Source organism: Ostrinia nubilalis, chromosome 1, assembly GCF_963855985.1.
Source record: "Ostrinia nubilalis chromosome 1, ilOstNubi1.1, whole genome shotgun sequence".
In the NCBI taxonomy this organism is placed as follows: domain Eukaryota; kingdom Metazoa; phylum Arthropoda; class Insecta; order Lepidoptera; family Crambidae; genus Ostrinia; species Ostrinia nubilalis.
In genome coordinates this window covers 14,079,407-14,092,256 of record NC_087088.1, presented here as the reverse complement: position 1 = coordinate 14,092,256, position 12,850 = coordinate 14,079,407, and the positions used below count along the sequence as shown (strand labels likewise).

The 12,850-nt window shown below is 42.6% G+C and overlaps 3 protein-coding genes across 3 annotated transcripts in view; 2 read left to right on the top strand and 1 right to left on the bottom strand.

Moving 5' to 3' along the window:
• Window positions 1–187: 187 nt before the first annotated feature.
• On the top strand, window positions 188–1,083 carry LOC135073504 (uncharacterized). The gene is made up of 3 exons (XM_063967691.1): window positions 188–532; window positions 620–721; window positions 808–1,083. Exons 1-3 carry the CDS (start codon window positions 290–292, stop codon window positions 946–948), a joined length of 486 nt encoding a protein of 161 aa, XP_063823761.1. The 5' UTR covers window positions 188–289; the 3' UTR covers window positions 949–1,083.
• Window positions 1,047–2,455, bottom strand: LOC135073496 (probable dimethyladenosine transferase). Its single transcript, XM_063967684.1, has 5 exons — window positions 2,297–2,455; window positions 2,022–2,208; window positions 1,636–1,939; window positions 1,336–1,557; window positions 1,047–1,254 (listed from the first exon to the last, which is right to left on the bottom strand). Exons 1-5 carry the CDS (start codon window positions 2,352–2,354, stop codon window positions 1,105–1,107), a joined length of 921 nt encoding a protein of 306 aa, XP_063823754.1. The 5' UTR covers window positions 2,355–2,455; the 3' UTR covers window positions 1,047–1,104.
• Window positions 2,456–2,765: 310 nt separating this feature from the next.
• LOC135073545 (transportin-1) overlaps window positions 2,766–12,850 on the top strand; it is a 23,313-nt gene continuing 13,228 nt past the window's right edge. The window contains exons 1-8 of the mRNA XM_063967723.1: window positions 2,766–2,932; window positions 3,186–3,518; window positions 3,650–3,865; window positions 3,936–4,058; window positions 4,144–4,239; window positions 7,211–7,394; window positions 8,794–9,011; window positions 9,424–9,636. Coding sequence (XP_063823793.1) covers window positions 2,828–2,932; window positions 3,186–3,518; window positions 3,650–3,865; window positions 3,936–4,058; window positions 4,144–4,239; window positions 7,211–7,394; window positions 8,794–9,011; window positions 9,424–9,636 — 1,488 coding nt within the window. The 5' untranslated portion in view covers window positions 2,766–2,827. The remainder of the gene's footprint in view (window positions 2,933–3,185; window positions 3,519–3,649; window positions 3,866–3,935; window positions 4,059–4,143; window positions 4,240–7,210; window positions 7,395–8,793; window positions 9,012–9,423; window positions 9,637–12,850) is intronic.

Here is a 12,850-nt window from a genome sequence, read left to right as displayed (position 1 = left end):
AAAATGCAATGTGGTTTTGCGACATTGTTGTCTGTCCCAGAGAAATTTTATTAAAAACGTGACGTGACAGTTTTCACTCCTTACGAAATAACCGGTTTTTATAATATTGTTTAATTCAAAGCAGAATTAACTTTATGTCTTTGTTATAATCACGCGAAAAGTGAGTAAAAAGTCAAATGTCATCAGTCTAATCAAATCTGTCAAAAACAGCAGTGAATGGATCTTGCTTTGCTTTACATTTATGATATTAACCATTCGCTTACAATAATAACAGAGATTTATTCTCAATATGGCTCAAACAGCGGGTGTAAAGCCCATGGCCATTGCTGGTCGTGTGGCAATTGAAAGAGAACGGTGCATTGGTATGACTGATGCCGAAAGAGCTTGGCGTAAGCAGTGGTTGCAAGATCAAGTTTTGGCCTCTAACGAGCCCGTACACGTTGAAGAGTACTGGAGAGAACGTACCAATCCCATTCGCCGTTTCTACCGCTACCCTTTGGACACTTTGTATACTAAACTTACGCCCGTTTTGGTATGATTACATAATAATAACCTACATACTTTGTATTTCCATGCAATTGGATAATTATAACAATGTTTGAAATTTGCCTTTTTGCAGGGAAAAGAAAGAGCTATAAATTACAGGTATATCACTGGGAAACTTGGACTTATTGCATTAGGCGTCCTTTCAGTTCATTACTACTTCAAATACCAAGGAAATGTAAGTATAAAACAATAAATAGCTGTGCTCCTAGTTGTAACATCAAGTAATTACACAATTTATTAATTGGATCACACTATTTACAGGATTGGACTAAAAAGGGTGGTTGGAGAGTATTGAAATCTAAGCCAATGGTTCTCCCAGGCCAGCCAGGTTTTCCATACAAATCTGAGAAGTGTAATGATTCAGATTATGCTGAAAGAGGTTTCAAAAAGGCTACCATCTAGATAGACATTGTGACGAATGTTACAGCTATTAACGATTCACATGTAACTACACTAAGTCAGTAGATGTCTTGCAGTGTCTTACAGTAATACAACAAAGATTATGTAAATTGTTTAGTAAATAAATTTTATTTATAATGAAGACTTTTCCTTAGTACATTATGCAAAATGTATGCCCTCTGAATTAAATGCATATAACAACTTCATAAAATCATCAACATCCATAGTTCTTGCTCTCATCTGATCGGCTTCTGCATTTGTTAGAATTTCTTGTACTTTCTGTTTTATGTCAAAATCTTCAGGTATTTCCTAAAACCAATTCATTTGTAAAATTAATTATGGATAGTGTATTTTTAATAGGTTCACACAGTACATAGGTATATTTTTTACCTTATTATGCAGGGAACAGTGAACTCTGTAATTTTTCTCCAATACTGCCATTGTAGTAGCATGCTTAAAAGCTGCAGATAGGGTTTTATTTTTTCTTACAAATGCTATTCTTGTCAGGCCATCCCATTCAACAAAATTAATAGGTGGTGGAGGATTTCTGGGTTCAATTCTAACTACACTGGATTCAACTTTAGGTGGTGGTCTGAAATTATTCTTGCCAACCTGTAACAATAATGTAGTTATTAATATTGTCCATTATCTTCAAGCACTGATTAGGTTTACTGAAATTAACTTGATTACCTTCATCAACATGTCAACACGAGCCAATAATTGAGTATTTATTGACAACCTACAGTAAAGTTTATCTCCTGGTTTGGCAACTAAGCGCTGCGCAAATTCTTTCTGGAACATGAGCACAGCGCATCTGAAGAAAGGCCTATGTAGTAATAGTTTAAAAACTAAAGGAGAACTGATCTGGTATGGTATGTTTGCAACACAAATATCAAAGAAAGGCAGCTCAGTTTTGAGCACATCCCCTACAAGTATTTGTAGTTTAGCCTGGTATGGAGTACCCTGTACACGCTTTTGGAGCTCAGCCACCAATCTGAAAGCAGAAAGTGACTGTAAACTTTTTTAGACTTCCAGGAAAAAATATAGATCAATAACATGAAATTATAGGAATATACCTTGTATCTATTTCGCACGCAACAACTTTTTTAACTCTATCCAGTAGCTTGATGGTCATGTTACCAGTACCAGGACCAATTTCAAGAGCAACATCTGTGGGCCTCAAACCAGCTTTGTCAAGCATAGAAGTAATAATGAGTGGATTCTTTAGGATATGTTGACCGAAATCCTTATTGAACTGGATACCTATAACCAATGATTCAAAAGTTACAAAAATAAAATCTAAAACCAAATTGCTTTCACATAATTTGTAGATTTTCCTTTTGAAGTGTACCTTGTTTGGCGACATCATTATGGATCCGCGACTTTTTCTCAGCTTTTACTTTCGGCATGATGATAAATGTGTTTTAGGGTCCGTAATAAACAGGGTTAATTAAATTATAATAAAAATAAACACAATAACCTCACACTTTGCGCTGGCATGGTATTTTGATAATTTGATTCTGACAGTGACAGTGACAGCTCGAACAGAGCATAGACAATATTAGTGACGTTCTATACATATCGACATACCGCATAGTCAACCGGTTTTAGAAATTCATAAAAAATATTACGTTGTAAAAAGAAAATAACAGCGGCAAAAAGTCATCTAATACGCTATTGAGATCTTTTCTAGCGATTTGGACTTTCCAAAGATCATATCAAAGATATTTTGTTTATAATTAAAAAAAATTTCAATGTGACAAAATCAATCAATGACTTTTATGAATAGGCACCCTTTTTTTTTCAACTGGCAACTGGAAAATTTTGGCATGGTTGATCTTTACGGGACCGAGTGATTTTAGAACCGTTTTGTGGAATTATTATGAAAATGGAGTGGAAACCTGAACAAGAAGGATTGCGACAGATATTAACACTTCTTAAGGAGTCGCAATCACCAGACACAGCAACCCAAAGAGCTGTTCAACAAGTATCCTTTGCAATTTTCATGTCGATACATTTGATCGGCGTGGATATTTTTTATGTCCCTAACCGTCTTTTCTCATATTTCGTACGCTCAATGTTATTTGCTTTTCGTATTAGGCTAATTTTGTATCATAATTATTGCACAAAACATATTCACAATGTTAGCGTCGCATCTCGACGCTCACGATATAATCGATTTTTCCGACATGACACTTATTGACAGCTTTTATTGATATTTTCCTTACAAATAATCCCAGAAATTGGAAGAACTCAACAAATATCCGGATTTCAACAACTATTTGATTTTCGTATTGACTAAATTAGTCACTGAGGAGGAACCAACAAGGTCTCTCAGTGGCTTGATTTTGAAAAACAATGTAAAAGCTCACTACAATAGCTTTTTGCCTGAAGTAGCAGAATTTATCAAAAGGGAATGCCTATCAGCAGTTGGAGACCCATCACCACTCATCCGAGCTACTGTTGGCATTATTATCACCACTATTGCCAGCAAAGGTGAACTAACCTCATGGCCAGAACTCTTACCAGCCCTGTGTCAAATGCTTGACTCTCAGGACTATAATGTTTGTGAGGTAAGAATATTTCCCTGAAAATGTATTATAAATTTGATATTAGTTACAAAAATGCATATTATTATAGCTACTTTTTGATCAATTTCTATTTTGATTTGATGTAGTACTGATTTTTGTTTACATTATTTTAGGGAGCATTTGGAGCTTTGCAAAAAATATGTGAGGATACAGCAGAGCTACTGGATAGTGATGCATTAAATAGGCCTCTGAATGTTTTGATTCCAAAATTCCTGCAGTTCTTTAGGCATTCATCTCCAAAAATCAGATGTCATGCTATTGCCTGTGTGAATTACTTTATTATGGGACGTACACAAGCACTTATGCTACACATAGATTCCTTCATTGAGGTATGTATTGAGTTTATTTGAATTTGATCTTGTCTTATTTGAGCAGCACTAATATTGTTTTTTGTTTTAGAATTTGTTCCATCTAGCAGCAGATGAAGATCCAGATGTAAGGAAAAATGTTTGTCATGCTTTGGTACTTCTGCTGGAAGTACGACTTGATAGACTCATACCACATCTACCCAACATTATAGAGGTAACTATCTATTGTAACTTGTGCTATGTTGCAAATTTGCAATGTAGTATGTGTGTATAATTAATATATTTAATATCTGTTTTAGTACATGTTACTTCGCACTCAAGATGCCGAAGAAGGTGTTGCCTTGGAGGCCTGTGAATTTTGGCTGTCTCTTGCTGAACAAAATGTCTGCAGAGAGGTAAATAATAAGTCTTCTACATATTGCTATATTCAATATAATATTGATTTATGCATACTGTACTGCATACCAGATGTTAATATTTTTTTTTGTATATTTGACATAAAGATTTACATGGCTGTATTAATTTTGTCTTAGTGCAGAAAAAAGCATGAATGTGATTAGTAATCACACTTTGCTATTAACCCCAATACAAAGGTATCTTTTTCAAACACATCAGAAGTCGAACCTATTGTAGGTTCCCACTTAGATGACCAATAACCTAGTGAAGTTAGCTGGAAGCACATAGTACAGGGTAAACTAGGAGAGATTTCAGATTAGGTAAGGTCTAGGTTGTAAATGAAAAATTTTTTTAAGTCATAAAATCATTATTTTGTTGTAAGTAGGTTCTCAAAGCCCATAGTCTTGTAGTTATGGTCTAAGTCAAGGCTGCTCAACCTTTTGAAGAGTTCGGGCCAAACAGAGGATTCAGTTGTTAACGACGGGCCACTTACATTAATTTCAGTTACTCAGAACAAGCGCAATAAAAACTCTTTTTGGATTTGGTCCGTATTTTCAAACCATACTTGCGCGGACCACTTAAAATTCTTTCGAGGGCCACCCTGGGGTTGAGGATCCTTGGTCTATGTTGAAAAGGAAAGAGGCGGGAATGGAACTCACGAATTCCCAGGCAGTTCGATTTTTTCAAGTTGTTTATTTAAAACTAGCTTTCCGCCCGCGGCTTCGCGCGCGTGGACTACATTATCTACATATTTTACGGAAGCCTATTTTTTTCCGAAATAAAATTTGGCCTATGTTACTCGTAAATAATGTAGCTTTCGAATGGTGAAAGAATTTTTAAAAACAGTCCAGTAGTTTTTGAGCCTATTCATTACAACCAAACAAACAAACAAACAAAGTTTTCCTCTTTATAATATTAGTGTATAGCCTGACCAGGAACATAAAAACCCTGGCATAGAGGCGCGTCAATTGCATTTGATAGTGCAACACTAAGTACAGTCGTACCTGTGTTAAATTAATAGGCTAACTTTATGTATCAGGATTCAGGATTACGGGCTAATTTGATATTTTCATAAATTAACGAAAAAATATTATTATAGGCAACCTGGTTTAAATAAATTAAATGAAACCATCAATCGAGCTAGTAGGATTTATTTTATTATTCATCAATAATCAAATTCAGAACTTGAATATTCAACTGCAATGTCTGCTCATGAACGCTTCAAACTCGGTACTTCTTTCCCAATTCCATAAAATTCAACACTTAAGTGAAAAAAAAACCTTTAAAATAGGTAGTTGAAACCATGGACCTATAAACAAGTCGGACGGATTCTCATCAACAAAATACTGTGACATTAGGATACACCAGCTTGCCTGTACGTACAGGCCGGCACGCACACATTCACACCCTGATACACCACTTCGAGTGCAAACTTCACACAGTTGACACATTTAAGCAGCGAAAAAACAACACGAATACGACATGTCTTGTGTGATGAAATTGTGTAAAAACCGTTCTGTTCGAACAAACAAAAATTAAGGAATCACATTTCACAGGCAAAATAATAATCCAATCACTTATTTCACGACATTAAAATATTGAAATTAATTGAAATCAAACGTCATTCACTCGAAAAAATAATACGTCAAAGACGAGTGTTCTCAGTTATTTACGTGGGAAAATTACCCGAAATATGGGAAATTAATAATAATTTTAGTACTTTTTAGTTATTTATTACGCATACTATGAAAATAAAATAATTTATCATAATAATTGTGTTTTAATGGGATATATTTTCATAGGCAAATTTGATCCTTCCCAAAAATGTGGAACTGCAAAATTCGAATTTTCTTACATTGATTGCAAGTCAGTGTCAGGTTGTATGTTAAAAAAATCTATCAGAGATAATAATAATATATTGATGATGCATAAGATTATGATTATAATGTACACAAGATTCGTAATTTGTAACTGCGTGAATCATTTTTGATCAACATTATGTACATAACTACATACCCTGACACACTGACTTGCAAACAATGTAAGAAAATTTGAACATTGAAAATTTCGCGCCTACCTCAACGCATTCACCTTTCATCCTTTTAAAATGGCACGAAATAATTCTGTCTACATTTCCAAGTAACATCTGCCGATCTATGTTTTTCTTAAAATAAATGGGTAAAATGTTTTGGCTAACATGGCATCCCTAAATTCACTCACACAATAGACAAACGCCAAAATTTTGAGTCACAGTTTTGTTGTAGCGCGAGTTCCGTCCGCCTTTTTTTATAGGTCCATGGTTGAAACAAACCACAGCTAATTTTCATAGTGGACTGTACTATACGAGAAACATATCAGTCAATTTGACAACCTTTGTCGGAAACATTATTCAATGAAAATATTGTCCGAACTCTTAGTATTTCTCTTCGACAAATATTTTAACACATTGTGAACCACTTTTCTTTCACGACTATAAAAAGATTTTAGCAATTTAATTCGCAAAATCAATTGCACACATTTAAAATAAAGTTTGTTTACACTTTGACAGCAATAGACTGACATGCAAGGTGACATGTCAATGAAGTTTTCAGTTACTGTTGCCATTAAAAGAAATTAGTACCATTAGTTTTCCGCAACATGGCGAGGGTTTTTATGTTCCTGGTCAGGCTATAGATTTAGTGTGAGAGGCGACTCTAATAGCTAAAAATTGTTATTAGGAAAGAAGGTCTTATTTACACAGCAATGTAATGCCAAATATAAGAGGCACCCGCTGAAAACCAGTGTCGAGACACTTGTACACGCGCGTTTCGATTAATACTGAGCGGGGGCCTTTTTGGCACGAGATTTATGTATTGTATAATGTAATGTTGTGTGTTTAATGTTTCTTTTTTTTTTGTGTTTTCTCTTCTTTTATTTGTTCATTTTCATTTGTTTTCGTGTCAAATAAAGGTTTTTCTATTTCAATCTCAGGTGCTGGGCCCGCGCCTGCCGGCTTTGTTGCCGGTGCTGGTGCGTGGGATGCGCTACTCGGAAATGGACGTGATCCTGCTGCGAGGCGACCGCGACGACGACGCCGACGACGCCGAGCCCGATCGCGAGTCCGACATCCGGCCGCGCTTCCACAAGCCGCGCTCTCACACCATCAAGCACAACGGTGAGTGACATGATGGTTTCAGAACACAATTTTTACCCAATTTTAAAATGGAGTTGATAAATATCTAAATCAAGAAAAGAAAAATATAAGCAAATGATTATGTAGATTCAGGCACAAGTCTAATGAGCTATGACGGGGTCTTATTTCTAGCCAAAATTAACTCATTGAAAACGAGGGTTTGTCATGAATATCAATGCTCCAAAGGGCGCGTCTTCGTGGATGAAACGATCTATTATAATATCGATCCAAGCTAGACATGAACGCCATTCTTTATCTTTGTCCTTTCTTCTTGTTTGTTCGTTCTTTGCTACTAACACATTATAACTATTTCCCCACATTATCTCAATAATCGCAGCAAATACTTATTTAGAAAGTTAGAAACAAATCTCATCGTCTACTTTTCGCTTCCCGCGCAAACTTTTTCCGCGTCGCGTTATGTTCCCACATCCCGACATCGCCCGCGACAATGACACTGACAATTTTTGACTCCGACTGCCGTGACAGGCTCGGGTGTGGCGGTGAGTCGGACGAAGAGGAGGAGCACCTCACTCTTCTTTAGAATTATAACAAAGCATCATTCTCATCATAACGATTCTCCCCCTGCTGCTAGTGGATTGATGTATTTATAAAGTTCCGTCGCATAGCGGGCGCGGGCGACAGCAACATGTCCGGCGATGGCGAGTCGGACGACGAGGATTACCTCGTTCTTTATTGTTCTTTGTTACAGTCAGCGTCACATTGATCGTGAAACCCGTAGTTCATGACACATCTTGGTTGTGTTGTCAACTTTTTAGCCACTTTGGCCTACCTCATCCCTCATCTCCCCCTGAATCTCCCGCTTGCTAAGCTATACTTATAAACTTTCGTTGCGCAGCGGGCGCGGGCGACAGCAACATGTCCGGCGATGGCGAGTCGTATCTAAAAAAATGTATGCTCAATGTCATTAACAATATGGTGTAATTTAGCCTGTCTCAAGAGTCAAGCACCATTTTGTTGACAAACGTCAGTGATCGGCACTGGGCCGAAGCTATAGGGCTGACTTCGGTAAAATGATGTGACGTGAGGTGCCAAACTGCGGAAAATGGCGGAGGAAATACATGATTTAGCATGAATTATCATGAATAATATTAACTACTTATTTACCTCTCAGTGTCTTGAGGCAACTTAAAAAAGTACATTCTGTGTTTTTATTATTATTTAGGCAGTTAAATACTGCACACCATTTTCTTTATTTTCTTCCATCATACACAAGAATACGCGTGCGTGAGTCAATGTTCGCTCGTATGTGAGGCCTTGTCGAATAGTATCCTGTAGGTGGGCCATCTTGCGTGTTTTGTTTTCGATGTAAACTCGCGGAGATGAACAGGCCTGGCTATACTTATAAACTTTCGTTGCGCAGCGGGCGCGGGCGACAGCAACATGTCCGGCGGCGGCGAGTCGGACGACGAGGAGGAGGGCGGCGCGGACGCGGACGACGGCTCGCTGTCGGACTGGAACCTGCGCAAGTGCTCGGCCGCCGCGCTCGACGTGCTCGCCAACGTCTTCGGCGCCGACCTGCTGCCCGTGCTCTTCCCCATCCTCAAGGAGACGCTGTTCCACGAGAACTGGGTCATCAAGGTACGCCGTTACATCTAATTTTATTGTAATTGTGTATTGGGGTGGTCCCACCCAAGTAGCAACAGATTCTCTTAAAGGCATTGAAGATATCTTAAAGGCAATGTTGCACTCAAGATATCTTGAAAACATGCCCCAAGATGCCTCATATACGTTTTTTATGTAACGTGTTCGAAAACCACGTCTACGCGAAAGTTAAAAGAGAAGTAGAGGCGCACGCGCAGATGATTTATTTCAAGTCAAAAGGTTTGACAACGCTGAAATTACTTGTTAAGAATCGTTTTATGATAATGTTGATTGACATACCAGTTGCAACTAATAATCTAGCAATTTCTTCCCAAAAGATGGCATAAAATGTGCACTTTCCCAGAAAAACCTTAGTTACATAGATAATAACGTTTGCGTATATCTACAGGAGAGCGGCATCTTAGCGCTGGGCGCGGTGGCGGACGGCTGCATGAGCGGCATGGTGCCGCACCTGCCCGACCTGGTGCCGTACCTGGTGTGCTGCCTGGCGGAGCGCAAGGCCCTCGTGCGCGCCATCACCTGCTGGACGCTCTCGCGCTACTCGCACTGGATCGTCTCGCAGCCGCACCACGAGCCCTACCTGCGCCCCGTCATGACCGAGGTGGGTACATGTGGCCCGACCTGGTGCCGTGCCTGGTGTGCTGCCTGGCGGAGCGCAAGGCCCTCGTGCGCGCCATCACCTGCTGGACGCTCTCGCGCTACTCGCACTGGATCGTCTCGCAGCCGCACCACGAGCCCTACCTGCGCCCCGTCATGACCGAGGTGGGTACATGTGGCCCGACCTGGTGCCGTGCCTGGTGTGCTGCCTGGCGGAGCGCAAGGCCCTCGTGCGCGCCATCACCTGCTGGACGCTCTCGCGCTACTCGCACTGGATCGTCTCGCAGCCGCACCACGAGCCCTACCTGCGCCCCGTCATGACCGAGGTGGGTACATGTGGCCCGACCTGGTGCCGTGCCTGGTGTGCTGCCTGGCGGAGCGCAAGGCCCTCGTGCGCGCCATCACCTGCTGGACGCTCTCGCGCTACTCGCACTGGATCGTCTCGCAGCCGCACCACGAGCCCTACCTGCGCCCCGTCATGACCGAGGTGGGTACATGTGGCCCGACCTGGTGCCGTGCCTGGTGTGCTGCCTGGCGGAGCGCAAGGCCCTCGTGCGCGCCATCACCTGCTGGACGCTCTCGCGCTACTCGCACTGGATCGTCTCGCAGCCGCACCACGAGCCCTACCTGCGCCCCGTCATGACCGAGGTGGGTACATGTGGCCCGACCTGGTGCCGTGCCTGGTGTGCTGCCTGGCGGAGCGCAAGGCCCTCGTGCGCGCCATCACCTGCTGGACGCTCTCGCGCTACTCGCACTGGATCGTCTCGCAGCCGCACCACGAGCCCTACCTGCGCCCCGTCATGACCGAGGTGGGTACATGTGGCCCGACCTGGTGCCGTGCCTGGTGTGCTGCCTGGCGGAGCGCAAGGCCCTCGTGCGCGCCATCACCTGCTGGACGCTCTCGCGCTACTCGCACTGGATCGTCTCGCAGCCGCACCACGAGCCCTACCTGCGCCCCGTCATGACCGAGGTGGGTACATGTGGCCCGACCTGGTGCCGTTTAACCCAACTCTAATTTCTAGAAAATAATAGCGCACCTGTGGGTATTGTACATCATTTTGAGCGCCAAATTTTTGCCGACACCCCAGTACCATTTTGAGACCCCTACTACTTCATTTCGCGAATTTATTAAATTTTTTGTGTTTTTAAATTAGACTTAGAAAAATTCCATAGTAAATTTTATAACTTTGTCATTTTTGGTTCGATTTTCAAAATTCTTTCGCTTAAATAGATTCACCCCTTTCGGTTTAGCATCCCCCTGACGTCCGATTGACACCGCCCCATACTAAATTCTGCTTTTTTGGCGGTCTTTGGTGTTTTGGGTAACATCTGAGACGGTTTTTGGACGTCATTTTCAAAATTTTCTAGGGCCACCCCCGACGTTTATCGTCTTTTTGGATTCGTCTCGGCGAGCCCTATCCGTAGACACCCCATTTGTAGGGATCCGACGACAGGAAGTTTAAAAATTTGCCCGCCCACCCACCCTTTTGTGTCTAGGGAGGTAGACTTTTTCGTTGGGGCCAAAATTTTTATTTCGCGGATCGACTGGTTTCGAGTGGTATTGTTGCTGAATTATACTTTGAAGGGAAATAGAGTTTAGTTGTAAGTAGTTTTAGGTAATTTCGACCAGTTAACTAATTTAACTGTGACGAATTAGACATATTTGACCGCTTCTGGACACGACGCTGCTGCAATCGGCACCTGCAAGAAAAAAGACGCATTACAAAGTAATAAATACTCACCTGACACACCGACTGCCGCAGTGTCTGCCACCCAGACTGACGAGTACCTGAAAGGGGAAACAAGACTGTTTTTATTTTTACATTTTATACAATTTTATTTATACAACTTATACAAACTTTTATTTTATTTTAACGCGGTCATACGGACTATTGATTTTTATCAGCACACTGTATCACACTTTAGGCGACGCGCACCTCTGGCGATAATATGTTCGGCTTCAGGACTCCAGCAAAGAAGCCCAGCGACGAGGTCCAGCAGAGGTCTCCGGAGTCCCCACCTATCAGGAGGGCAGGGAGAGTGAGACGCAGCGTCGGCGAGTGGGAGACAGGGAAAGCTGGGCTTTCTTCTGGCTCCGACTCAACCCCGCCGCAGGCCGAGCCCCCGAAGGCCCCCAAGAAACCCGCGCCAGTGCGCCGGGCTTCCGTGGAGGCAGCGTCGGCGAGCTCACCCAAGCTGCCCGCCACTGCAATTAAGGAAAGAACAGCCGAAGCCAGAGCCTGCCTGCAGAAGGCCAAGATATCTCTTGGCACAGCAAGAAACCTGCGCGGTGACATCAAGACCGACGTCACGCAGGCTCTGGATCGGCTGTATCAGCTGGTGAAAGAGGCAGAGATGGAGAGGAAGGGGAAGGCTCCGGCGAAGAAGGTCGCCGAGCCCGAACCTGTAAAAGAGAAGGAAGCGGATAGGGAAAGGGACAGTAGAGAGGAGGAGGATAGAATACTGGCTGAAATAAGGGAAAATCGAAGACTTCTGCTGGAAAATAGCAAGAAACTTGACGAGATAAAGGAAGAGGTAGAAACGCAAAAGACTACAAATAGTGGGCAACTTACCTATGCCAGCGTCGCGGCGTCCGTGCCCGGACAGCAGCGCCTGCCTGTTAGGTCGGCCTTGCACTCCATCGTGGTCACGTCTAAGGACGCGATGGAGACAGGGGAGGAGGTGCTGCGGAAGGTCAGGGACGCCGTCAACGCCAAGGAGGGATGGGTAAAGGTTGATCGGATAAGGAAGGCAAAGGACCAGAAGATAATCATGGGGTGTAGCTCGGAGGAGGAAAGGAGAAAGGTGAAAGCAAGAATTGAAGACGGGGGCCTCCTAGTCGCGGAGGACATGAAAAATAAAGACCCGCTCCTAGTCCTGAAGGACGTCTTGTTGCTCAACAGCGACGAGGACGTCCTGAAGGCTCTGAGAAATCAGAATAGGGGCATTTTTCATGAACTCCGCGAAGGGGAGGACCGCGTCCAGATACGCTATAAAAAGAAGGCCAGAAACCCCCATACCCACCATATAGTTGTGAGCGTATCGCCGGCAATCTGGCAGAGAGCGACTGAGGCGGGAACCGTGCACATCGACTTGCAGCACATCCGAGTGGCCGACCAGTCACCGCTGGTGCAGTGCACCAAGTGTCTGGGTTACGGCCACAGCAAGCGATTCTGCACGGAGCCCGCGGATGTCTGCAGCCACTGTGGAGGGCCACA

Coding starts and splice junctions, on each gene's coding strand:
- LOC135073504 (XM_063967691.1), top strand. CDS start 290: ATGGCTCAAACAGCGGGTGTAAAGCCCATGGCCATTGCTGGTCGTGTG. Junction 533..619: donor CTAAACTTACGCCCGTTTTG/GTATGATTACAT, acceptor GCCTTTTTGCAG/GGAAAAGAAAGAGCTATAAA. Junction 722..807: donor ACTTCAAATACCAAGGAAAT/GTAAGTATAAAA, acceptor CACTATTTACAG/GATTGGACTAAAAAGGGTGG.
- LOC135073496 (XM_063967684.1), bottom strand. CDS start 2,354: ATGCCGAAAGTAAAAGCTGAGAAAAAGTCGCGGATCCATAATGATGTC. Junction 2,209..2,296: donor TAATGATGTCGCCAAACAAG/GTACACTTCAAA, acceptor CATTGGTTATAG/GTATCCAGTTCAATAAGGAT. Junction 1,255..1,335: donor ACTGTTCCCTGCATAATAAG/GTAAAAAATATA, acceptor AATTGGTTTTAG/GAAATACCTGAAGATTTTGA.